This window comes from Orcinus orca, chromosome 17 (assembly GCF_937001465.1).
Source record: "Orcinus orca chromosome 17, mOrcOrc1.1, whole genome shotgun sequence".
NCBI classification, from domain to species: domain Eukaryota; kingdom Metazoa; phylum Chordata; class Mammalia; order Artiodactyla; family Delphinidae; genus Orcinus; species Orcinus orca.
This window is the reverse complement of record NC_064575.1, coordinates 593,173-619,612: the sequence shown is the minus strand read 5'-3', so window position 1 is coordinate 619,612 and position 26,440 is coordinate 593,173. Positions and strand designations below refer to the sequence as shown.

At 43.3% G+C, this 26,440-nt stretch overlaps 1 protein-coding gene across 5 annotated transcripts in view; it reads left to right on the top strand.

Moving 5' to 3' along the window:
• PRKDC (protein kinase, DNA-activated, catalytic subunit) overlaps nt 1-26,440 on the top strand; it is a 150,603-nt gene that overhangs the window by 20,037 nt on the left and 104,126 nt on the right. For 3 of the 5 annotated variants that reach the window (XR_004486071.2, XM_033437690.2, XM_004275029.4), the window contains exons 12-26: nt 1,139-1,303; nt 1,971-2,139; nt 2,520-2,569; nt 3,179-3,304; nt 4,596-4,748; nt 6,145-6,260; nt 6,613-6,772; nt 7,471-7,557; nt 8,293-8,412; nt 8,780-8,939; nt 15,814-15,920; nt 17,758-17,848; nt 18,771-18,934; nt 19,593-19,745; nt 24,244-24,351. Coding sequence is in view for 4 of the 5 variants with exons in the window: in XM_033437690.2 (XP_033293581.1) it covers nt 1,139-1,303; nt 1,971-2,139; nt 2,520-2,569; nt 3,179-3,304; nt 4,596-4,748; nt 6,145-6,260; nt 6,613-6,772; nt 7,471-7,557; nt 8,293-8,412; nt 8,780-8,939; nt 15,814-15,920; nt 17,758-17,848; nt 18,771-18,934; nt 19,593-19,745; nt 24,244-24,351 (1,929 nt within the window). In the remaining variant the exon portion in view is untranslated. The remainder of the gene's footprint in view (nt 1-1,138; nt 1,304-1,970; nt 2,140-2,519; nt 2,570-3,178; nt 3,305-4,595; nt 4,749-6,144; nt 6,261-6,612; nt 6,773-7,470; nt 7,558-8,292; nt 8,413-8,779; nt 8,940-15,813; nt 15,921-17,757; nt 17,849-18,770; nt 18,935-19,592; nt 19,746-24,243; nt 24,352-26,440) is intronic. The other 2 variants (XM_033437691.2, XM_033437692.2) reach the window with 2 other exon arrangements.

Here is a 26,440-nt window from a genome sequence, read left to right as displayed (position 1 = left end):
CTGTATGTGTATTATCTCAAATACTCATAACTCTCCCACAAGCTTTTAGGAATATGATTCCACTTTACTGGTGAGGAAACTGAGGCCCAGAGATATTAGGTAACTCGTGAAAGGGCACACAGCGAACAGTTGACAGAACCAAGACATAACTCCGACCTGAAGATGAGAAACAGCACGTTTTACCCACTGCCACGCTGCCTGTTGTTGATGAGGTGCAGTTTGGTGGTGATGCTTGGCGCGCTAGCGAGAGCCCCTCCCTGTGCCTGCGTGAGGTCTGTTTAGGGACATTGACCGTCGCCTTGGGTGCTTCCACTCGACAGAGGGCGTCACTCCCTGCCTCTGCAGATCTGCCTCCCAGGGCTGCTTCCCTGCTGTAGGGTCTGTGTGTCTGTTTCCAGCGCTCCACACCACTCCTCGCTCCTTCCCTCGTGCTTCCTCATTTGTTTCCAGATGATCCTTTCCCCTTAAAAATAAACCTTTATCTCCATTGTCTCTGCGGCTCCTTTCAGTGTACTTAGGGCAGAAGAAACAGTGTGTGAGAAGGCTCAGAGGTGACTGAGAGCCTGGGCTTCACAGCTTCAGACCCTGAGGTCTGGCCAGCTGGGACTTGTTGGTTGTGGTGACGTAGTGTAGCCAGAGCATGGCCAACAGGGAGGAAGGGAGAGGACGCGGCAAAGATACAGGGGCCAGAGTCTCGTGGAGGAGGGACTCGAGCCGAAGTCTAAGGGGCCTCGGGAGCACGCGGCCGGGCGGAGGACGGCACAGCCGGGTGCGTGAGTGAGGAAGGTGCCTCTGGGTGCCGTGTGCTGTGCCTCCGTGGTTTGGGTCTGTCCCTTCCTCTGGGCGACTGGCCTCTGGGGAGGGCCTGCACCCAGTTGTCTTTGATAACTACTGTCTTCCCAGTGCCTAGAACACAGGGTTCAGTAGGTGTGTTGTGTATTAATAGCTGTGCAGAATGTACTTACAGATATTTCAGAAAGCATCTGTAGAACATACACTGTATTTTATATCTGCATTTCTTCTCCATTAAAAAGCTTGTTAACGTTCAGTTTATAACAACATGGCTTAACACGACACCTTAAACACCATTATTTTGAAGTTGGTAAGGTTGACAGAGGCTTGTTTTCCTTCCCTAAAGCCTTGCAAGGTTATAAACGCAGAAGACGTTGGCTTCATGTTCGTGGAGCTTGTTCAGCGCTGCCGGCAGCTGTTCCTCACCGAGACAGACACGGCCGAGGACCACGTCTACCAGATGCCCAGTTTCCTCCAGTCTGTTGCCAGTGTCTTGCTTCACCTTGATACGGTGAGTGAGATAGTTGGTTAAAAGGAGTACAGTTGTGACTGTTTAACCTCCGTTCTTCAGGTAATTTGATGGCGTAGCAGGAGTTAATATGCATTCAGTAGGGGCACATTGTGGGCAAGGTGACCTTTTTTTTCTAATATCTTTATTTATATTTATTTATTGGGTTGTACCGGGTCTTAGTTGTGGCACGTGGGCTCCTTAGTTGTAGCAGGCGGGCTCCCTAGTTGTGGCATGCCTGTAGGGTCTAGTTCCCCGAATAGGGATTGAACCTGGGCCCCTTGCATTGGGAGCACGGAGTCTTATCCACTGGAGCACCAGGGAAGTCCCCAAGGTGACATTTTTAGCTAGTATTTTGTATCGGTACGGTTTTTGTCATGAAACTTGACTTTTTGTTCCCAAAGTAGGAAAAATTATTTGTTACTTTTTATCTTTCTAAAAGATTAAGATTGCTGCTTGGGGTAGAATTGCACCTTAAGTATCATTTAGACAGTTACTCTGATTTTTTTTTAGATAATTATAGCAACAAATTAGCAGATTAGGTAATAATCCTGGTTTTTCATTCATCTGATACGTGTCTAATGGCATTGTGTTTACTGTGACTGTCTGTATGGTCCCTGTAGTTATTCATTGCCTGCCCTCGCTCTTCGTGTGCTCTCCTTTCTGGCAGGTTCCTGAGGTGCACATGCCAGTTCTGGAGCACCTCGTGGTCGTGCAGATAGACAGTTTCCCCCAGTACGGTCCAAAAATGCAGTTGGTGTGTTGTAAAGCCATAGTGAAAGTTTTCCTGGCCTTGGCAGAAAAAGGACCAGTTCTCTGGAATTGCATTAGTACTATGGGTGAGTTTGGAATTTACTTGTTTTGAGGATGATGAATGGTTAATACTTAACATGTTGTTTGATATAAAGAACATCTGGTTGCCAAATTCTTTTGTATCTTTTGATGCCTCTTGGAGAACTCCTAATATTTTGGTGGACCAAAATATCCTTTTTCTATCCATTTTTTGAATTTTTTTTCTTTCTTTTGATTTTGAATCTTAATAGTCTAAAATTTAAAACAAAAGAAAAAAAAGAAAAAAAATTAAAACTAAAGATATTACCAAACTTAGAGAAAAATTTGAGAGGTAAGTTATGGTCAAAAAGATAATGGCTGTCATTTTAATTGAGTGGTTATATTTTTCAGTGTATTTTTCTTTTTTGTTTTCATTTTCTTTTTATAGTGCATCAAGGTTTAATCAGAATATGTTCTAAACCAGTGATCCTTCAAAAGGTAAATTCTGAATGTATGATTTGAAAGTTAGTCTTTTGTCATCTTGAAAGCTAAAGATGTTGCTGGAGTTTTTAGTCTGTAAATATACAAAAGTGGTTTTTTTGTTATTAGCCATTAGCTACATTTTGAAAGTATAGGCTGTAATACCTAAGTACTTTTTCCGGTGATGGTTATGAGACATCCTTAAACATAACCTTACTACTATAAATACATTTTTACAAAAAGGGATCTTTTTCTCTTGAAGCTGTAGGACAAAATGCTTAGGTATATTATGGGAGGCATGTCTTAGTTACTTTAAGTTAACAGGAAATAGGATGAGATGAGAGCTCTGTATAAGAAGTTGAGGTAAATTATTCATAACACATACCTTGGATATTGTTTTGAAACACTCGTTAGTGCATCACTGTTTTAGTCCTAGTTAGAAAATTGTGACTTTTTCCCAGCCTTTTTATTATGCTTTCATAATATACTATCTTCCTCAAGCAAATTAGGGTCTGCAGCTGGGGGGGCTCTTTTAGCTTAGAGAACTCTGACAGCAGAAAGCAGAAGTGCAGCAGTGCTGCTGTTCTCCGATCCGCCCTCAGTGTTGGATGTTTGTCTTTCCACCAGGGTGCTGAGCCCGAGTCTGAGGACTGTCGTCTGTCAGGGGAAGCTAGAACCGGCAAATGGCGGGTGCCCACCTACAGAGACTATTTGGATCTTTTTAGAAATCTCCTGAGCTGTGACCAGATGATGGTAAAAACGACCATTTTAAAGCCACAGAAGTACTTTAGTTCCTCTTTACTAGTTTCCATAGTTTTACACCTAAGAATTACTTCAGAAGTATATTTTACTAACTTTCAATAGGGCTTTTTTTTTTTAAGTACTTCAGGTAATGAAAAATTAAAACAGTGTAAGTTAGGATAGTTAAAGTGAGACTTGAAAAAATCAAATAAAAAGAACAAAATCATAGAACTCATTTAAAATTAATGAATTACCATAGCTGAGTCCTCGTTTCAGCAAAGAAGCAGCATACAGAGTGTAATTGGTGCAGAGTTGTTCTTTCAGACAGACCCAGGCTGGTGGATAAAAAGAACATGGCAGGCAGTGTTATCACCGCGGGAGAGCTGTGCTCTTTTTATTTGCTAAAGCTGAAGGTAAATCTGGTTGATGTAGTAGGTACAAAGGAGATGGGTGCACGGCTGTTTGTCACGGTCAGAATCATGCCTCCTACGTTTCTGGCAGGTGTTTCAGCGGTGTCTGCTCTAAGCCAGGTTCTGGCCACCGTTTAACATGGTCTTTGACAAAGCATTCATAGACTAGGAAAAGCAGTGTTTGTCAATAGATGGTTCCTATCCTGTGAAAAATCTTAGGAGTTTTTCTTATTGAGGTAAAATAGTATAACAGTGTTAATAATTTTACCTAAAATATGCTTTCTTATATGTGATGTTAGATACATTTTGAGGTTAAGTTTCATAGACTATTTGAGTAAAGGCAGAGTAATTGGTCCATATTTTTGGAAAGGTAGAATATTTCAGTTTTAAAGAAATAATAGATTATAATACTTTAAATCCATTCTGAGAATAGATATATATTTGTACATATGTATGCATGCATGTATCTGTGAGTACATGCGTATTTATATGTGCACACGTGTATATGTGCGTATGTACATGCATGTGCAATTGCACATAGACACACCATGTATAGTATACAGATGTGTGTACACACACACACACACACACACATTAATGTGGTAAATACTTTGACAAGGATTGGCCTAAATCTTCTCATTTACTACTGTTTGTGTTTGTTACATGACTGCGTAAGTCGTATCTGACTGAAATGGTATTGTCCTAATAATTTAGGAAGGAATCTACATTTTCCAGCTTGAAAACTTTGAGGTAAATCTGCTATAGTTTACACAGGAGTTTCCATAATACCTAAATATACGTACACATCTTTATGTATCATAATGCTTATTTAATACTGGTACTGATACTTTTTGGCACAGTATGTTGAAATTTATTATTTTCTTTATTTTAAGGATTCTCTTTTAGCAGATGAAGCATTTCTCTTTGTGAATTCCTCCCTTCCAAGTCTGAATCGTTTGCTGTATGATGAATTTGTAAAATCAGTTTTGAAGATTATCGAGAAATTGGATCTTACACTGGAAAAGCAGAGTGTTGGGGAACAAGAGGTTAGAAGGGCTTGTCAGTAATAATTTTGTATCCTTTTTGTACTAACTCCCTCTGCTGCTGCAGTATGAGCAAATCTCACACCTGTGGACATCGCAGGACATTGGTTTATTAGCATTAATATGTGTCCTTGATACTTTTTTATTTGCATTGCCTAATGCGTAGAAAATATTCTGTACTAGATTGTTCAGAACTACTAGATAGTAGTTTATATGTTTAATAAGTTAAAGCGACTCTTTGGAAAAAGTTGTTAGGATTGTTACTCATTCCTCAGCAATAGCAGAGTCAAGTCTTACTTAGTGTAGAGGTGGCCTTTTGCAGTAGGATCGGGAAACCTGGCGTTCCTCTGGTTGATACCCGAGGAGGCTCCAAGCTCTGTGCTCTGGAGTGAGTAGAAGGTAGGCCAGGGCGGACAGGGAAGACTCCCTGCTCCTGTGTTCTTAAGGCAGTTTTCCTGGCCGGCTCAAAGATGGGACCTGGCGTGAAGCTGCCGGCTCAGAGCTGCTGTCCGCTCTGAGGAGTCCTCATCATAAGACACTCAGGTGATGAAGCTAGAGTCAGTGGGCGTGGACTCTGTGGAACACACTCAGTTCGCTGCTGAGCCCATGGTTCCTTCAGTCGACTTTGCCTATTGGCTTCCATGGCCGAGCCCGAGGCCACTTGGTCAGGGGTTCCTGCAGGGGCAGAGGTGGGCCCTGGGCCTCGTCAGCCTGGCTGCACTCGTGATGCCTTTACACGAGAAGGGGACACTGGGGGTGGTCTGTTGCTCTTTAAGGCTTTTTATTTATTTACGTCTAAAATAATTTCATAAACATGCCCAGAGGGCCTCCCCGAGACTGTCGGCCACACACCTGCTTTTGGAGCACATGTCCTAGTCTCTGTGTCTTCTGCTCCCCTTGCACTGTCCGCCGGGTCAGCTGTCGCCTCTGAGATTAACATTTCCCAAATGGGTCTAGACTCCAGCCTTGCCCTTGACATTTCCACCTGAATCTGAAACACAGACTGAACATGTTAATATTTCTGTGTTACCTAATAGTTGTAACTGTCCCTCTGTTTCTCATTTTGAAAGCTACACGTCGTTACTGACCCTTTCTGTGTTGTGAGCTTCTGCCTCTGTCCGGCGCCACTGCTCCTGTGAGAAGTTGTAGTCCCCACCTACCCTGTCTCTCTGTGTGTGCACCTTTATTCCCCCGTCGGTGTCCCCTGTGGCCGCCCGTGCCACGCGTTCTGTGGTCCCGTCATTTTGATCCTACTGTGAGCTTCCGAGGCCCGTCTGTACCTCCTCAGTTTTGCATTCCTTCCTCAAAGACTCAGGCCTTGGCTGTGGAGTCACTTGCTGAGTCATTTGTTGAACGATTGAATGTTAACAGTGTTTTTTTGGTGCCATTAATTTTTAAGCATGAAAATGAAGCTGCTGGCCTTTGGGTGAGCCCGACTTCAGATCCAGCTGCTAACTTGCATCCTGCTAAACCTAAAGATTTTTTAGCTTTCATCAACCTGGTGGAATTTTGCAGGTATTTAAAAAATGCTATTTGTTCAAGAGTGGAAATTATCAATTATTGGCTGTAATATAGGAAAATCACTTATGTAGATATAAGAAATGAAATGGTAGGACTTAAAATCTAAAATTGCTTGTATGAAACTTAAAATATATTTAAATGTAGCAGCTGAGATTTATCTATTTAAAAAAATACATTTAAAAGGTCCTCAGGTGGGGAAAACAAAGAATATAGATATACTTGAAAATGATATATAATGGAATCATAGATTATGATTTTGTTTTGATTATGTCTCTTATATCCAAAGCTGAATAAAAATAGTACATGATGAGAATTTCTACATTGAGCTTTACATTTGTTTTTACAGGGAGATTCTTCCTGAGAAACATGTAGAATTTTTTGAGCCATGGGTATACTCCTTTGCATATGAATTAATTCTGCAGTCTACACGGTTGCCATTCATTAGTGGTTTCTACAAATTGCTATCTATTGCTGTGAGAAATGCCAAGAAAATAAAATATTTTGAGGTAAGTGTTTTTTTGAAGGACACTGAATATTCCTGTGTTTCTTAGGTTGCATGAGTGTGTATAAATACCTTCTAAAATGCAACATGATAGCATATTGCAGTTTTAAAGTCTACTAATTTTATTTGTATTTTGAAAGACATAATGTGAGTGGCAATTGGATGACACTCTTTAAAGTTTAACCAGTAGCATTTTCTGTTTTGATTTACAACACCTGGCTGATGACGTTGGCTCTGCAGGGGCTCTCATGGGGTGCTGGGTGCTGGGGCTCCGGCATCACTAGCACCACTCACACCCTCTCCAGGCTCACCTCGTCAGGAGCTCTGGGCCGCCGCCCAGCAGCCTGTGCCCAGGCCGCCCAGGGGATCTGGTGGCACGTGAGGTTGGAGAGGACCTGGGTTTGTGTCTGGGGGCTCTGGGCGTGAGCAGTGTTTCAGCCCACAGGTGTGCGCATCAGAACCCCGGGGCAGGGAGCAGACTTAGGCCTTGGGTCTTGACCAGCAAGCCCCCCCACCTCCCACTCGGTTTCTCGCTGGCCTCCGCCTGAAACGTTTTCAGGGCTGATTTCACTTCCCCTCTGCATGAGGCCTGAGCAACATGAAAATGGGTTCCCCTTGGAAGGAAGGCTGGGAACTGCCGGATTAGGACACAGGATTACCTGGTTATCATTCACTGAACTAATTCCCTGTTTTGTTTGATAGGGTGTTGGTCCAAAGAGTCAGAAACAGTCTTCTGAGGACCCAGAAAAGTCTTTTTGCTTTGCTTTGTTTGCAAAATTTGGTAAAGAGGTAATTTTCAAGTGATTTATCCAGTGTTGTCATGGGTTATTTAAAATTGAATGGACTTGAGGACACAGGGAGGGGGAAGGGGAAGCTGGGACGAAGTGAGAGAGTGGCATGGACATATGTATACACTACCAAATGTAAAATAGATAGCTAGTGGGAAGCAGCCGCATAGCACAGGGAGATCAGCTCGGTGCTTTGTGACCACCTAGAGGGGTGGGATAGGGAGGGTGGGAGGGAGACGCAAGAGGGAGGAGATATGGGGATAGATGTATATGTATAGCTGATTCACTTTGTTACACAGCAGAAACTAACACACCATTGTAGAGCAGTTATAATGCAATAAAGATGTTTAAAAAAAATGTATGTTGAGAAAAATCCTATAAATGATCTAATTACTTAAAAATGGGCTGCTTAATCCATGTGGGGATTAAGGGGTTAAAATCACTAACAGAGGATATCTCTGTGCTTCCAGAGTCCCCTGAGGTTTCTTAAAATTGAGTGATGACAACTCAAAGTTAATAGATTCTTTAGCTCTTCCACATAATGGAAATTAAGTACTCAACAAATGAACTTTTCCTGGAGATCAGTGCTTACTTTTTAAATGAACGTGGCTGTGTGAGATAAAGGCCCCGTGATCATTTTCCCTATTTGCGAATAGGGTTTCTTGTAGTTGATTGTGAAATTGAAGGCTCTCTTCAGGTGTGCAGCACTGATGTTCTTGTCGTCTTTCTTGCTAAGGTGTCAGTTAAAATGAAGCAGTACAAAGATGAACTCCTGGCCTCCTGTTTGACCTTTGTCCTGTCCCTGCCACACGACATCATCGAACTTGATGTCAGAGCCTATGTCCCTGCCTTGCAGGTGGGTGCATCGTCCCGAGCAGACGCATCTCTTGTGCAGTGTCCTGTTTCCTGGAAAGCATGGCAGTCCCAGCAGGCGCTCACCCGTCAGACACCCTGGTTCATGTTCTGCTTCTGCCACTGAGCAGCTTTGGGGAGGGACCCTGGCTGGTCCTCTCTGAGGGCCCCTGGGGGTGGGGGGTGAGGATTCAGCCCTCTCTGTGCTGCAGGTGTGCAGTGACACCCCCCGGCAGGCCTTCCTGAGGGGGCCTCAGTGTACCCTTCCCTCCAGCCTGTCTGGTTCTGGCAGAGGAAAGGCTTGCCGTTAGAAACCCTCTTTGAATCTCATATTCCTTGTGTTTCATTACCTTGTTTGTACTCACATACAGATGGCTTTTAAACTGGGCCTGAGCTATACCCCATTGGCAGAAGTCGGCCTGAATGCCCTAGAAGAATGGTCAGTTTACATCGGCAAACATGTAATTCAGCCCTATTATAAGGACATTTTACCCAGCCTTGATGGATATCTGAAAACTTCAGCCTTATCAGGTAAGGTTTAGAAGAATTTTGACATGTATCTTAAAATGGCAATGTAATACCTATAATAAGACTACGTATTTTCATTTTTGCAACTTCTGAAATTTGAACCCAACATATTCAAAATATGTTTGATATTTTTGTGATCTCCCCAATTCATTTCAATATAATTGGGACATAAGAAGTATAACTGAGGTATTAAACCTACTTTTTATTTTAGTCACTTATATCCTACCAAGATTTATAAAATCTTCCAAGGGCAAGAAGTCAGTGTTAAATATTTTGAGCTCCTTATAGGTTCTAACATACTGCCTTGCAAAGACACTTTTGTTTGACAAATCAAACAGGAATTAAAACTATAAGGAAATCCAATAGTAATTTTGTATTTTGACCTAATCTCACCTGATTTTTTATTGGTTTTTCAGATATAACTGATTTAGTACTAATGTTAGTTCAGAAGAATTGTCATACAAGAAGTAGGTTTGGGAAAAGATTCAAAGAAAAAATTCATCTGGCCAGGCAAAATTTTTTTCTTTTCTTTTTTTTTAATGGATTGGAGGTTTTTAAAAAATTAATTTATTTTTGGCTGCGTTGGTCTTCATTGCTGTGTGCAGGCCTTCTCTGGTTGCAGCGAGCAGTAGCTACCCTTCGTTGCTATGTGCGGGCTTCTCATTGCAGTGGCTTCTCTTGTTGCGGAGCACGGGCTCTAGGCGCGGGGGCATCAGTAGTTGTGGCTCGCGGGCTCTAGAGCGCAGGCTCAGTAGTTGTGGCACATGGGCTTAGTTGCTCCGCGGCATGTGGGATCTTCCCAGACCAGGGCTCGACCCATGTCCCCTTTGTTGGCAGGTGGATTGCTAATCACTGTGTCACCAGGGAAGTCCCCAGGCCAAAGTTGTACTAGCCAAGAACAGTATTACATAGAATTGAGGGGGGTCAAATTTCCTTGAACCAGAGTGGAAATGGACATTGTGATCAGATGAGCAAAAAGAAGGGTTCATGTTGGAGAAGAACCCTGAAATACTGGTAAGAATTGAAATGCCCCTGCCAGCAAAGTAGAAAATCAAGTGTTAGTTCGTAAAATTCCATCTACGTAAATCATTATTTTATTGTTCAGCTCAAATACTGTTGGTTTAGAAACCGTAAATGAAAAGTGTGTGACAAATTTCATTCACTGTGTCTGGTTTTTATGACACCTCAGTGCATATTCAGAGTTCATGAAGAAAGAGTCACAGTTTCGGGATAAGTATTTAGGGAAAAAAAACTAGTTGATGTTTGTCTCTTATTTAGGCTTTTAAAATTCACTTCTTATAAGGAGTGCTGCTATTTGAGTAGTTCACTGAACACACGTGGACATGGTTAAAGGAATTGAATGTGTCTGTTAGTAGGTATCTTTGTGGTCCTTTCATTTGCTCTTTTGAATTTAGTTCTGTCAGTGAGCTCATTGAAAATATTTGTATTTCTTTTCAGTTAATGTGGGACATTACTGTGATCCTTTAAGCAGAGAATTTAGTTATTGAGAAATGGTCGTTCTCCAGGTAATTAGGAGATAGGGAAAAGCAGAGAGTAAGTAAACTAACAGCAGAAAATCCACAACCTGAAAGACTGTTTTTAGTAATGTTTTCTTTGATACGATACTAAACTTCCAGAACAGTGGCATTTATAGTGAAGAGAGCTCCTGTCTGCTCTGTCTGCAGGTTTAGCAGCTAAATTGTGTCCCGCTTGCTTTGTCACTGTATGTGCTTTCTCTGTATCGTGTGATAATATGTGTGCGTGTTTATAAGTGATGTTTTTTCCCGAACCTTTTGTAAGTTGCAGGCATCACAGACGTGTATGCCTGAATACTGCGATGTGTGTTTCCTGTGCGTGACCACAGCGTCGTCGTGGTCAAGGTCAGGAAGGGTGACATGGATGCCTCACTCTCCTCCTCTGCAGCCCGTGTGCACATGGCTCGGCTGCCCCATTAAATTCCTTCGTAGCCGTGCTTCCAGCTGTGTTTTTCCGGGGCCAGAATTTAGCCTGGGCCTTGCGTTTAGTTGTCGTGCCTCTGGGCGTCCTTTCGTGTGGGACAGTTCTCATGACGTTGATGTTGTTGAAGGTTGCGGGCCGTGATTTGGGAGGAGGTCCTTCCAGCTGGGCTTGTCTGATGTCCTCTCACGTGAGGGGCCCCCAGGACCAATGGCAGGTGGTGCCGTCACGGTCATGCCCACGGGCCTGTGGTTAGCAGGAGCCGCTCCGTTCTCTGATTGCGAGTGGCCGTCTTCCCAGTGAGGTCCTCCTCCAGTGGTCGGTGCCGAGGAGGGTGGGCACCGGGGGGGCAGGGTATCCAAGCAGGCGAGGAGGGCGGCATACGGGACGTCAGCCACATTAACAGCTGGATCAAGGACAATGAGGGGAGAGGGAGAAAGAGCTAAAGGGCCCTGCCTCCCGTCCCGGGCCTCACTGCTTCTGCACACGTGCACAGGCGCCCGCACACCTGTGTGGGTGGGTGAAGTGGAACGTGCAAGGTGCACACCTGTTGTCCTTCTGTCCGTTGGAAGGGGCTGCCTGGGGCTAGTGGTACCTTTGTAGCAGCGAGAAAACCAGTCCCCAGGTTGTGGCTTTGGAGAAATGGCTGCTTCCAGCCTGCACAGGGAAAGTATAAGAGGAACCTAGAATATTATGTTTTCTGAAACATGCAGAAATCAAGGAAGTGTTCTAAGAATGATGGGAAATGTCACGGGCCAACTTGGGATAATCTGAGCATCGAGGCAGAGTGTCCCAGAAAGAGATCGAGATCCACTGAATCTTGTAGGACTCTTGCGTGTGTACAGTTACAAGTCAGCGAGTAGACGGAAAGCCTCGTCGTGTGCTTCTTCTCGCTGTGTAATAAGTCACCACAGGGCCAGCGGCTGAAACACCATCTGTCGTTTCCCCGTCCTCTGGGTCAGAAGCCTAGGTGGGCTTAGCCGCTCCTCTGCTCGGGGCCGGCTGGGCCGGCCTGGCCCTTCTCCGGGCACTCTGGGGAGGGCCCTCAGGTTCATGCAGGGTGTCGGCGGCGTCCAAGGCCCCATTTCCTTGCTGGCTGGTGGTCCTGGCTTGGCCCGCCCCTTACCTTTGGCCCTCCACCTTCACAGTCAGCGGTGCACCTTGAATCCTTAGGCTCTGAGGCTGTGCCCCTTCCTCCTGCATCCGCTGGAGGAAACTCTGCTTTTAAGAGGCTCGTGTGATTAGATTAGACCTGCCTTTGTTCTGTAAGGAAACACAGTCACAGGGGTAACACTGGGGAGGGTCATGGGGCTACCTTAAAATCCTGCCTACCTCACCCCACAACACATGTTACTCACCAAGGGTGCAGATGGCAGCTTTACAGTGGAGACCCTGGCAGACAGTCGTCAGCCTGCTGGCCAGCAGTGGGGCCAGTGGCCAGCACGCCTCCTTATGTGCTTTGCTGAGAGCCCAGTGCCGCTCTGTGCCGCTTCTGACAGAGGTGCAAGGCCTGAGCCTTTCGCTCAAAGTGCTTCTGATAAGATTCAAGCCTTGCTCCCTTGTGGATTCCACAGAAAGTAAAGAGTAACTTTGCCTGTTACAGACAAAGGCATTGATCAGTAAGGCAGAGAAGCACGTCCTTTAAGACTGAGTGAACTTTGCTAAGAATGTAACACATTTCATAGCCTCTTCTCAGACTCAGGTGTTACCTTTCCAAGTTTTGTCATGTTCTGGGACCCACTGACACAACTTGAAACAGCGGGTCTCACAGGGAGTCCATGAGATCCAGCTGTTTTCAGAGGAATACTAAGGTGTCGTGTGTGTTAACATGCAGTCTTCAAATAGATCAGTAGGTCTTTACAAAAGTAGGTTCTGCTTCCAGTATGCTGACTGTTGCTAGTTGTAACCCACAAAAGCAAAAATCTGTGAGCTCTTAGTGAGTCCCGGTTGTGGAAAGACGGCCGGACACCAAGAAGCCGAGACTCGCTGCTTCGTGAGCAGCAGAGCAGCTCACCCTGCCTGAAAGTCAGAAGCGTGCCCTCCTACTTCTACTGCAGCCTCATCCGCTTATCAGTTACAACTCTCTGCCAGACTTCTCTTGGACTGAGGAAACGCGGACTGGATGGTTTTGAGAAGCGTCTGCTGAGGTCTTGGAGTTTCTCAGGCTCGGAGCTTGTGAGCACACGTGACACCCACCTGCAGCCGCATCCATCCGGCGTGGTACCACACGCAGCATGCCTCATCTCCTCACGGCCTAGAAAGCAGGAAGCAGAGCACACAGACTTAGGAATGATGCCTAGTGGGACTTCCCTGGCAGTCCAGTGGTTAGGACTTGGCGCTTCCACTGCAGGGGGGCCTGGGTTCAATTCCCAGTTGGGGAACTAAGATCCCACCAATTGCGCGGCATAGCCAAAAAAAAAGAAAGAAAAAAAATGTTGCTTAGCAATCAGTGTTTCGGTATTCTGTTTTACTTAGAAATTACGTGGGTGTTCAATGATGATTTACTAATTAACTCAGTCCAAGGTTTCAAGGCTGCAGATCATAGAAATTATCTTCCAGTTGACATGCTACAAAACGTAATTACTGGGGAAGTAAAAAGTTTGTCCAGTGATTCCGTTTAGTTGAACATAAACTTACTGCATTTATCATGATCTTAAAAGTTATGTAGGGGGCTTCCGTGGTGGCGCAGTGGTTGAGAGTCCGCCTGTCGATGCAGGGGACACAGGTTCGTGCCCCGGTCCGGGAAGATCCCACATGCCGCGGAGCGGCTGGGCCCGTGAGCCATGGCCGCTGAGCCTGCGCGTCTGGAGCCTGTGCTCTGCGACAGGAGAGGCCACAACAGTGAGAGGCCCGCATACCGCAAAAAAAAAAAGTTATGTAGGGCTGTTTGAGATGAAGAAAAAATTCTGCAGACGGTTGGTGGTGTTATTTTGTGTGTCTTGTACCATAATAACAAAGCTTGTTGGCTTTGTAAGCCTGGATAAGTATAATAAGTATGTAAGTAAGTATAGGAAAAACAAACCCAAGTAGAATAAGACGTATGCTTGTATTGTACTTAACCCTGATAGGAAAACACATTTATTTAAACTAAAATCATGAAATTTGTCTCATTTACTGAAGATGTGCCTTTATTATGTGAATATGGATTTCTGAAATGCTTCTGAGTTAGTGACTATAGCATTTTTTTTAAAGTTTGGCACATTTAAAGTATTATAAGTCCAATTTTTAAATTTTCAGATAATTTTAGGAATATTCATTTTATATAAGCTTATTTATCTGTATAAATAAGAACAGAGCTCCTTTAAGAGACTTAATAATCTAATTTCTTAATACTTTCCAAATACAGGAGAACAGCACACTCACAAGGAGAAGTCAGGTTGTTCTCAATTCAGGGCTTAGGTGACACGCAGACACATGAGGGTTTATGGCTTCAGTCCCACAGTTTGAGTCATAGACAGATAAAAAACACTTGACCAGTCCACATCTCAGAGAGTTGTTTTTCCCAGTGTACAAAATTCTTAACTAATTTGAGCTCCAAAACATTTTAATAAAGACTAAATAAAAACCAGATCCTCTTTTCATCTGGGGCCACCAGAGGGTAGATTTCTAATATCCACCTGCAGAAGGTCCAAGACCAAAACCCCAGTTCTTAGTGATTGTTCCCACCCGGGGCCTAGCTCATGGGGAATGGGCAGCAAACCTGCACCGCAGACTCACAGATGGGAAACAGAAAGCAGAGGGGAGTCAGGCTCTGCCGTCAGCGGGTGTCACTTCTGGGGGTCAGGAGAGGCGTGCTGGGGTATAGCCCCTGTGAGGGTCCTCCCAGGCTGTCTCAGCACTGGGAGAAGTGTGACTCCACTGAGAGAAAGTGAGCAGGTGCAAGGGCTTTATTAATAAAGGACCAGCGAGACGCTGCAAATGGTTTCTATAACCTGAACGCAGTCATGAGAAAACATCAGACAAACCCAGATGGAGGCATCTAATTTTGTAAATGTCCAAGTCATGAAACTCCGGGAAACTGAAGAACTGTTTCCCTTAAAGGAGATGAAAACGACAAGACAACTAAGTGTAACCTGTGGTTCTAAGCTGAGACGTTGTTAGGGCCGAGTGGAGCCTGACTGGGGGTGGGGGTGATTGGGGGACGCGTCTGCAGCTTGGCACCCTCATCTGGGCTGTGGTGTGGCTGTCACGTGGGACCGGCTCCTTTAGGACCCGCACCGTTCAGGGGCGGTGGCGTCAGATTGGTACCTTACCATGAAGTGGTTCGGGAGGGAAAGTTTTGTGCTAAACGTGCAAGTTCTGTAGAAGTTTATGATTGTCGAATGGCAGCTCCTTCACAGCTGTAAGTGTTCTGATTCCTCAGGGATGTCTCCCCGTGATGGTTTTAGTGTCTGTCCATTGGTGATTCTTCTGAGTTGATTATTACTGTAGGAGTGGCACAGTGGTGGTGCCCCAGCTCCATGATCCCTTTTATCTAGTCGGCACTCTGCGGTGAGAAGCAACTTTTTTCACCCATTATTTCTGCCTGTCAGGAGGGGCTTGTGGATCCTTATATTCTCAGTGGGTCCAGCCCTTTCCTGCTCCCACTGATACCTGCGCACAGCCTGTCCCAGATGTGACTTGTGTGGGACTCGTGGGAGTGTGCCCCTCCCTGAGCAGTGCCCCCTCCTGGCGCTTCTCACCAGCACAGTCTACCCAGCCTGGGAGTCAGCCACTTCTCCAAGGAACTGTGTTTCTTTTAGTCAGCAGTGGTATTTAAAACTAAGATAACCACTGTTAATATTGTTGTTCTAGGAATTTCATTTTTAATCTCACTTTAGCATTTTAATGTCTTTCTATAGCAGTGTAGTGTGTTTTCCCTTGTATTAATTAAATAAATGAATGGTGCTCTTTAAAATTGACTTTTGTTTACTGTTGATAGATGAGACCAGGAATAACTGGGAAGTGTCAGCACTCTCTCGGGCCGCCCAGAAAGGATTTACTAGAGATGTGTTAAAGCATCTGAAAAGGGCAAAGAACGTTTCATCGGTGAGAAATCTTTTGTATCTTCTTTACCTTAAATAACGGAGAGACCAGATTCTAATGCTCGTGAAAAGGAAAAGTCTTCACTTAAAATATTAGTTGTTATTACGTATCAATTAGAGTACAATATAGAAATAATTTCAATATATATTTACAGTAAAAATGTAAACTATATTAACGGGTTTATTGTCTTGTTTTCTTGTTTGGAATAAGCAATTGCAGTAGTGATATTATGGATACGTAAGATTGACTCATTTACTGATTAAATCTGAAATACCTATTGTCAAGTTCAGTTCATGGCAGGTTTTATGTTTTTTTTCCAGTGATAATTTCTTGAGACCAGTTTTTTAGATGTGGCACATAATGTGACAGATAAAAATGATGTAAACAGAGAAAATTGAGTTAGTGTAGGGAAAATATTTTTAAGTATGATGTGAAAAAGGAAATTTGAAAAACTTTTAATATCTAGAACTGATATTGCAAGCTCTAGGGAAAGTTCCTCCCATCTCGATATTTTTGACAGCTTTTGATTGGGAGACCTGGATGAAACTAGAAATGGTGTCTAAAGGTTTTAAATTATCTTATCACATATAAGTAAAGGAAGGTAAAGTTACTTGAGCGTGCCTCTAGTTTTGCACATTTCTTTACAGACACAGGACCCCATTTCCCTAGGTGGGCCCTGGGGTCCCCGGGTGCAAGGCCAGAACTATCAGTATTTTCACGCGTCGACGTTTGCACTGTGCAGTGGTGGGTGGTGCGTTGGTTCCCTAACGCCTCCTTAAGCCTCGACCCTTGAGCACACGTTGTGTGCCATCCCGTGTGCTGGAGCAGGGGTGCGCCGAGCAGCCCTTCCCTTGTGAACACCGTTTACTGGGGTAGACAGCCTGGCTGCTCAGTATCTCGCAGGCGTTTTCTCCAAGACAGAGAGCGAGCCTGTCACTTCAAAGAAAACTTCTGAGAGTATTGGTTGCCAGTGACACAATTCAAGCTTTTAAGTGAAAATTAAAATTTTGCAAGACTTGTAACCATCATGAGCTGGGCAGCTTCTCAGTACTTAACGACTGTGATGTTTTCACATGTACAGTGAAATGCATCAACATGTGGAAGATCTGCATGACCCAGGGAACCATTGTTGTCAGATGAACAGTACGTTATCTTCCCAAATTGCGTGTGGGTGAAAATCCACAGAGAGCAAGATAAGCCCGTGGGTTTTAACGTAGTAGAGGCTCCATAGTCTTCGCTGCTGTGGTCTCAGAGTCTGCTTTGTGACCAGCCTTTAAGAAACTTCCACTGCAGTTGTGGAGCCGTATCAGAGAAAAACCCCAGTTATCTAGAAAGACTACTAAAATACTCCTCCTTTTCCAGTTACAGCCCAACAGCAAGTCTGTCACAAATGTGAAAATGGGAAACAGTACCACTTGCCTGAGGTTGTTTATTTGGAATATATCGTTACTTTTCCTAAAAGCATATCGTTTGTTAACATGTCATGGGTTCAGTGTTTTTAAATAAAATGATAACTATTTAAATAATATCTAAGTTTCAACTTATGATAAATACTGGTAAATACGACCTACATAAACAGAAGTTCTTTGGGGAGCGTCAGTATTTTTTAAGGGTGTGAAGGCTCTTGCCAAAACTTTGGAACCGATGGTCTAGGAAACGGACAGAACTGCAAAATTGGAAGAGATGTGGCTTCTTTTCATGAATTTAAAATAAAATTAACTGCAGTGCCGTGTAGGATATAATGAGCCATTGGAGGCGTCAACAATGGAGAGGGTGGTAGAGCAGTTTTTCTTTCAGCTCATGACTCTCTCTAATGTTTAACTTGTCACCATGTTTGCAGCATGAAGCGCTGTCCTTAGAAGAAATACGGGTTCAGGTTGTGCAAGTGCTTGGCCGTCTTGGGGGACAGATCAGCAAAAACCTCATAACAGGTGACCTTTCCTTAAAGCACATCAACCCCATGGATGTATTTGGATGCATACAGGTCATGGTGTGTTCTGATATTTTCTCCTATATATCATTTATGTGTTTTCAGGTAAGATTATGAAGAGCCATATTTTGCCTGATGGAGTGGATACTTCCACTGTGCCCTGCAGCCTGTGTGCTTCTTTGTGCTCGCTCACTGGAGTCTGGTGTCTTTTCCTTTTTGAGGCAGAATCTAGCTTGATGTACCTTTATATTAAACATTGTGTCGGGAGTTCAAAGTTACCTTTTTTAACCTGATATCCTTAATATTTGGATAATTTAAGTTGTTTTTGATTGGAATTAGCATTTTTTTTTTTTTTTTTTTTTGCGGTACGCAGGCCTCTCACTGTTGTGGCCTCTCTCGTTGCGGAGCACAGGCTCTGGACCCACAGGCTCAGCGGCCATGGCTCACGGGCCCAGCCGCTCCGCGGCATGTGGGATCTTCCCGGACTGGGGCACGAACCCGTGTCCCCTGCATCGGCAGGCGGACTCTCAACCACTGCGCCACCAGGGAAGCCCGGAATTAGCATGTTTGATTAGTAAAAATTGGTACTTTTACCTTTAAAATTTCATATTAAATGTATTGGTGATTTTGGCATTTCAGAAGTCAGAACCGCTGTTAGGAAAATAAGTGCTATAAAGAGGAGATACTTAATTAAAGTATTGTTCATTTATCATTTTTCCACAGAAGAGTAACTCTTACTGAAATTGGAAATTAAACATTGCAGACTATTAGACTTGTTTAAAAATAGTTTGCCTTTAAGTCAAATTCAGAAACAGTGTGTAGTGGTTTGTACACGTGTGGTAAACAGAGCAGGAGGGGGTGAGCCAGGGGCTGTCCTGGAGCGAGGAGGGACTGACCGAAAGCGCTCTGCATCTCTCTGACAGCAGTGTCCCCCGAGGAGAGAGCCAGGCGCTGTGTGGCCTGGGACAGAGAGAGGAGGCTTGGCTTCGCGGTGCCCTTCGCGGACATGAAGCCCATCATCCACCTGGACCCATTCCTGCCACGTGTCACAGAGCTGGCGCTCTCGGCCGCTGACAGACAAACCAAAGTACTCACTGATCACCTGCTGTGGTTAGACGTGTATTCATTAGGAAACACGTATTGTGTTTCACGGATTTTGTATTTTCTCTAGTATAGTAATCAGGAAACTGTTCAGTTATCAGAAGTACGTGTCCTTGGAAAATGGAAGTTAAACATAAATTATCTGAATAATAGATGATAACCTGGCAAAACATTAATATACCAGAACTCCTCATAATAGAAAATAGTACAAAGGGCATTGAAAAGTGATTTTTAGTCTGTGCTTGATTCTCTCTTCAACCTGGGAGATTAGAAACAGATTATCTCAAGTCTTTATATTAATCTGTACATTTCCAAAATTCGTGCTTTAAAAATGTATTTACTGAAAGTGACAGTTGAAAATGTGCTAACACATGAAGCAGAGTTCTGTGTTACGGCAGCATGGATATGTTTCTTATGAGTGTATTAGTCCTGATGTCTAAATCTTTTAAATCTCAGTTCTTCACTGTTGGCTCCAGCTCAAAGTGAACGGAAGCATGAACTTTACACAAGAAGTACCACTTGCCGTTCATTTATTTTGGGTGGGATAGTTATCTGCTGCAGAAGGTTTCCTTTCTAAAGGGCTACATTGTGTAGCATTTCAAAATGCTCTTAACCTTTGTTAAGTCCACCCTGGCCTGTTTCAGGTTGCGGCCTGTGAACTTCTGCACAGCATTGTCATGTTTATGCTGGGAAAAGCCACTCAGATGCCTGACAGTGGCCTGGGCCCCCCACCCATGTACCAGCTCTATAAGCGCACTTTTCCTGTGCTGCTTCGACTGGCATGTGATGTAGATCAGGTAAGTGCATGACTTTGAGTTTGAAACAGTTGCAGAATTTTTTTAAAAAGTCCTGTCTAGTTCAGTGATGGTCAAAGCTTGCTGCACATTGGGACCACTCTGGGGTCTTTGAAAACCTGCTACCTGGCTGCTGCCCTTCCGACTCTGGTTTAATTCCTCAGGGATAGGCCCTAAGGAATTAAGTTAGGAGAGTAATTAATTAAGGAATTAAGGAATTAATTACGAGAGTCTAGCCCCTAAGGCTGATTTTACTACCGGCTCTGTCACTTAGGGGTGAAGAAGAGAGGAGGGGCCGTGGCCAGCAGTCGGGGGCGCTTGGAGATGTCAGCAGGTCATCTCTTCCTCGGGGCTTTTTGGACAGAATTCTCCTTTGCTGCTGGGACACGGAAGACATTCAGATTCTTTATTTTATGAAGCTGGCAGAACCCTGATATAAGGGTGCACGCATAAAAAAGAAAACTAAATGAAAAACTCACCTATAAATATACATGGAATATCCTTCAGTATATATGTGAACGAATCCAGTAGTGCCTTAAAATGCACCATGATTAAATAGGATTTTGGGGTAAAACTGGAAATTTACCACAGAAATAGGTTTCATAAGCAACGATTCTCTTCATATAGGCCAAGAAGGTATTTTGTTTTGGTAAATCAGGAATCGTTTAATTTTGTCTTTAAAAAAATGATGAGGAATGTTTACCTGAATATCACAGCCAAATCCTGCCCAGCCGTGATGCAGTGATGCCACCTCGTGCTTCGGCTGAGGTGGGTGCTGGGGTGAGACGTGGCGTGGCCTGTTCACAGCCACCTCCAGCCCCGACCCGGGCCTGTGCATGGAGTGGTTGCTCAGAATGGCTTCGTCTGTGTTTCATAAGTTAATTTGCACTGGTTAACCTCTGGGTCTCTCATCAGGCCATGAGGTCCCTGAGGTCAGGGATGTCGGAGAAAGGAAGGAAAAAAATTATTTTGAATATAGTTTTAAAAAAATATGGAAAGCCCAGAGTATCAACTGATAAATCTAAGAATTAATAAAGGAGAAAGCTGATGAATTACAAAATAGAATTCTCATATATCAGTGTTCTAATATGTCTTATATTCTATTGTAGCTTTGACCACTTGGAAAATGTGTTTACAACATAGCATTCATAACAGCATCAAAAAATGTAATAATAATAAAACATCTGGGGGAGTTCCCTTGTGGCCTAGTGGATAGGATTCTGGGCTTTCACTGGTATGGCCCAGGTTCAGTCCCTGGTTGGGGAACTGAGATCCTGCAAGCTGCATGGCGCAGTGTAAAAATAAAATGAAGTAAAATAAAACATCTAGGAATAAACTTTAGTGTGCCAGGCAAACATATATTTTATGAATATAAAATGAAAGTGCTGTGTACCTGAAGAATCAATATTGAGGGAATTCCCTGGCAGTCCAGTGGTTAGGACTTGGTACTTCCCCTGCAGGTAGCCCGGGTTTGATCCCTGGTCAGGGAACTGAGATCCCGCAAGCTGGGTGGCGTGGCCAAAAAAAAAAAGAACCAGTATTGAAAAAATTCGAGCTCTTTCCAAATCGTTCAGTAAGTTTGGTATTGTTCCAGCAAAGCCCAGAATTAATTTCATTTTGAACGTCAAAAGTAATCTGGAAGAATAATTGCTAGAGCCTAACCAAGAAAAATTTTGGCAGGGTCAGGTACTGAAGGGTGTCTTGCCCTAACAGATATTAAGAAGAAGTCACGTTAATTATAATGGGGTTGAACTTGTGCACAGATATGTCAGTGGGACTGTCTGGCAGTTGGCAAGTGGACCCATGTGTACACATAAATACTGTATGTGTGGTAAAAGGAGCTTTTTAAGTTAGTGAGAAATGGAACATTTAATAAATTCTATTATAGCATTTGACTAACATGAGAGGTTAATTTCAAATTAAAAAGATTTAGAAGGAAAAATAAACTCTAAAAATATTATAGAAAAATGTGATGAATTATAGCATGTCTGTTTGTGTCTTTGGATTGGGATGGTCTTTTTCATTGGTAAAATATACTAATTAATATAGAAACATATGATGCTAAAAGTGAACCTCCATGTCATCACCCCTTTCCCACCATTATTCCTCAGGAAAAGCCAGTGTATCCTCTGCCGAAAGTTTGGTGAATATACTCCTAGATCTTTGTAAAACATAGCATACGTATAAATTTTATATAAATTTTTTATAAGCATACATATAAATTTTGTTTTACAGATAAAAAGGATTATAGCATTCAAAAATGCTTTCTTTTATGTAAAATGTGATTTCTGCTTGGGTGGATTTTATCATTACATTATAGGTGTCTTTCCATACAGTTTGTGTAGAAAGGGAAATTTTCATACAAGGTATTGAAGGGAGATCTGTGGAAGAAAACTGTTAGTGTGTTGATAGTTCTGACTTTATAAGTATTTAAAACCACTGAATGGCACAAACCCACAGTTTTGACATATACATGATGTAGGGAAATTTTTTTTTTCCCACATTGTGCTGAAGATGATAAGATTTTAAAATGGGCAAATGGATAGAGAACAAAAGTGGGCAGCTCGTGAACACAGAAGTACGTATGGCCAATTAAATATGTTTTAAATATTCAACCTTTTTAGTAGATAAGGAAATTCAAATTAAAATGGTATGGATTGCAGCAGTTGTCAAATATTTTAAAAATTGGCAGTGTTTAGTGCTGCCAAGCTTGTAGGGAAAGGGGCTTGTGAGTCCTGGCAGGTGGGAGTGTGGACAGCAGCCCTTGTCCAGAGAGGTGTTCAGAGTGGTGTGTATAAGACAGACATAAACTAGAAATACTGCATTTCTAACAACAGGATTGGGTAACTGGATCATGGTTTATCCATATATGAGATAGCAGGCATCTAATAAAGATACTGATATAGCTTATGTATTTACATGAAAAGTATTCAAAATTAAGGGGCAGAAAAGTGGTTACAAAAGTGTGTATTTTTACACACGTGTATACATATATTTAAATGTGTATAAATATACTGAGTTAACAGTGGTTTTGAATGTTAACAGTGGTTACCTTTTGGATGTAGGATTGTAGTTGGATGGTTTTCTACATGTTCTATAAATGGTGTGTGTGTACATATATATAATTTATGTTCTAAGAATACAAAATAATTCTTTTGGGGGAAAAAAAGTGATGCTTTAAGACCAGGTTAAATTTCCAAACTAAAAGGTAAGATTCTTTTACTTTGATTAAGTCTAAAAGTTGCTTCAAAGTTTAGAAAGATATTTTTTGGAGAAATACCCAGGTGTAAGAGAACTTGTTGTTTAGTCTGAGCCCCAGACATTTCACGTGATTTTTGTTGTTGTTTTTTAATTTTTAAATTTTATTTTATTTTTTGGCCGCAGCAGGCGTTATGTGGGATCCTAGTTCCCTGACCAGTGATGGAACCCACACCCACTGCAGTGGAAGTACATGGTCCCCCACTGGACTGCCAGGGACCTCCCTCACGTGATTTTTGATGTGGTGTCCGTACCACGTGCTTTGTTCTTAAGCTGAGTATCAGCGGGGAAGTAGAACTCCCCTGGATTTCTCAGTGCTCCTGTAGGGCCAGCCTTGTGAGACATGAAGATCGGGAATGTTCCCCTTCACTTGGGCTGTGAACATTTACTGTTCATAGAGAATGAGGGTTAGATGCATAACCGTTTGTCTCAGGAAATTGCTCTGATCCAAAAGGACAGTAAAACTCTCCAGGCCTGGGAGCCACCCTAGACTGTAGGAGCCAGACACCCACAGGGCTATCTGGGCCCTGGAGAGACTGTATTTACATCTGAGAAGGTTAGGGTGAGAACCCGCATCTCCACGGAGTAAAGACTAGTTTCCCTTCTTTCTCGGCAGGCAGCCGAGGGGGAGGTGCCTCTTCTCTTGTTCTGTGATACAGCCTGGAAGTCTCTATGCAGAGGATGCTGACCTGGCTTTTTTTTTTTTTTTTTTTTTTGCGGTACACGGGCCTCTCACTGCTGTGGCCTCTCCCGTTGTGGAGCACAGGCTCCGGACGCGCAGGCTCAGCGGCCATGGCTCACGGGCCCAGCCACTCCGCGGCATGTGGGATCTTCCAGGACCGGGGCACGAACCCGTGTCCCCTGCATCGGCAGGCGGACTCTCAACTATTGCGCGGAGGGAAGCCCTGACCTGGCTTTCTGCTTTGTCCCCACGGGGTTGTGAACAGAATGCCTTCTGTTTAGCTCAGGATCAGGTTAATCAGGATGAATGATAAATACCATCACTGTCGACCCTAATTGCCCTCCTCGTTAGAGGAACAGTAAGTTTGGGGATGCGTATTTTTTCTTTGCCGGACTCTTAGGAAGAAGTTAGACCATGTTCGTCACAGAATTTAACTAGAGAAGGAAACTAATATAACCACAGTAGTATTATGCTTAATTTTGCTCCTGTCGTATAAATGGAACTGTCTCTGATATAAAATTTACATGAAAAAAGTAAATTCTGATGTTATTACTCCTTCAGGTGCCAAGGCAACTGTATGAACCTCTAGTTATGCAGCTGATTCACTGGTTCACCAACAATAAGAAATTTGAGAGTCAGGACACTGTTGCCTTACTAGAAACAATACTGGTGAGTAATGGTTCCTGTCCTGCCATTCCCATCAACTGGTTATATGTGATCAATACTCAGAACTTTGAGAAAAGCTACCTGTCAAGGTATCAAAATGTAACATCTAGCTAGATTGGATCATCTCTTTTGTTTTGGTGAGATGGCATTTAATGAACAAGGTGCTGTTTATTAAGGGATACTTTTAAATAGCTACAAGCACATAGATGTTTTTGTTTTGTTCCTTTTGGGAGGATGGTTATAAATTTGACAAACTTCATCTACATTAAGGCTGTGTGTGTGTGTGTGTGTGTGTGTGTGTGTGTGTTGAGGGTGGAAAGGGTGAATAAGAATGTTCTTGGACTTCTATCAGAGTTGCAGTATCCTCTTTTTTTTTTTTTTTAACTATAGTATACTAGTTCAGAGTAAAAGGAATTTTTTGAGCTGGTTCTGTTTTCTCCTGCATTCAGATTCAGCAACTCAAAACTCCTAGACATCGCAGTTCACCGTGTACATAGAACTATCCTGAGACAGCAGAGGTGGAATTGTTAGGGTGGGGTCACTGGCTCACTGCGGGCAGAGGCAGTGAGGTCGGCTAAAGCCTTACTGTCTTTCCACACTGATTTGATTTTAATATTCTGAACTCGTGCAAATAACTACATTTGATTTCTTTAAATATCATCTTAATTTATATTTACCTATTATTTCAACCCGTACTTTTGTTTTGGCATATACTGACTTTGGAATCAAAATCCCCAGTTGAGGGACTTCCCTGGTGGTGCAGTGGTTAAGAATCCGCCTGCCAATGCAGGGGACACGGGTTCGAGCCCTGGTCCAGGAAGATCCCACGTGCCGCAGAGCAACTAAGCCCGTGTGCCACAACTACTGAGCCTGCGCTCTAGAGCCCACGAGCCACAACTACTGAGCCTGCGAGCCACAACTACTGAAGCCCGAGTGCCTAGAGCCCATGCTCTGCAACAAGAGAAGCCACCGCAACGAGAAGCCCATGCGCCGCAAGGAAGAGTAGCCCCTGCTCGCCACAACTAGAGAAAGCCCGCGTGCAGCAACAAAGACCCAACACAGCCAAAAATAGATAAATAAATTTTTTAAAAAAATGCCCAGTTGAACACATAGCAAGTTTGTGCAAACAAACATCCTTTAATCCCATGTTTTTGCAGACTGATTTGTTTGAATCTGTGGGTCACTTTCTTTTAAGTTTGAAATGAGGTGTGTCGCTGCATGTAGGACCACTATCTGTTGCAGTTTGCCCAGGCCAGCCCTGTTGTCCCTGTTGCCCCTGTTGTGTGTGTAGTTACTAACACAGCTCCTTTCCCTCTCAGAGGTTGCCTAACTGGCTGCCACTTGTGGGCAGTGGGAGTTACTGAACATTTGTAATTAGGATGATGACATCATTGTACCTGTGGTTTAATTCCCTGCAGTGTCTAGTGTGAAACCTGTCTATGACAGATCCATTTAATTAAATTTAACTTGTGGCTTATTTTATTCAGACGGATTTATTCTAATGTTTCTGTTCTGAAGTTTCTATCTTAGCTGTTCCTTTTCCCCTTTTGATCCTTGAAGGTAGCTTAAGTCAGAGCTTCAGGAAAAAAGCAGGTGGGAATGGAAATGTAACATGAGAGGGTTTACGGAAAGAAAAGAAAAGGTGAAGGCGGAGGTGGAGGCTGGTGCACTCCAGTGCACTTGTGTCCCTGCTGTCCGCTCCTCTGCCCGTTTCCGCGGTGCATTACCATCATCTCCGTGAATTCTAATTTGCACTGTGATCAAAGATTTTGCATGTAGCAAGGAACCAGGCATGTTAGAAAGAATCCCCTTATTTCAGTTTCCGTGTACTTTCTCAAGTTAAACTTTTCCTTTGTGGATCTAAGAGAGAAACAAAAGCACTCAAATTTCCTTAGCTGTTTTTTCAAGTATTTAGAGACTGTGCCTTTCTGGAGACTGCTCTGATAGAAGGTCCTACTTTTAGAACCACACCTCTATGATTTTTTCTTTGTGTAGCGTTACAGTTTCCTTGAAACTTGCAAGGGTCTTACTCTATTTATCCTCAATAAATAAAGCATTTCAGATAATGTTATGAGGTAGAATCAACAGAAGT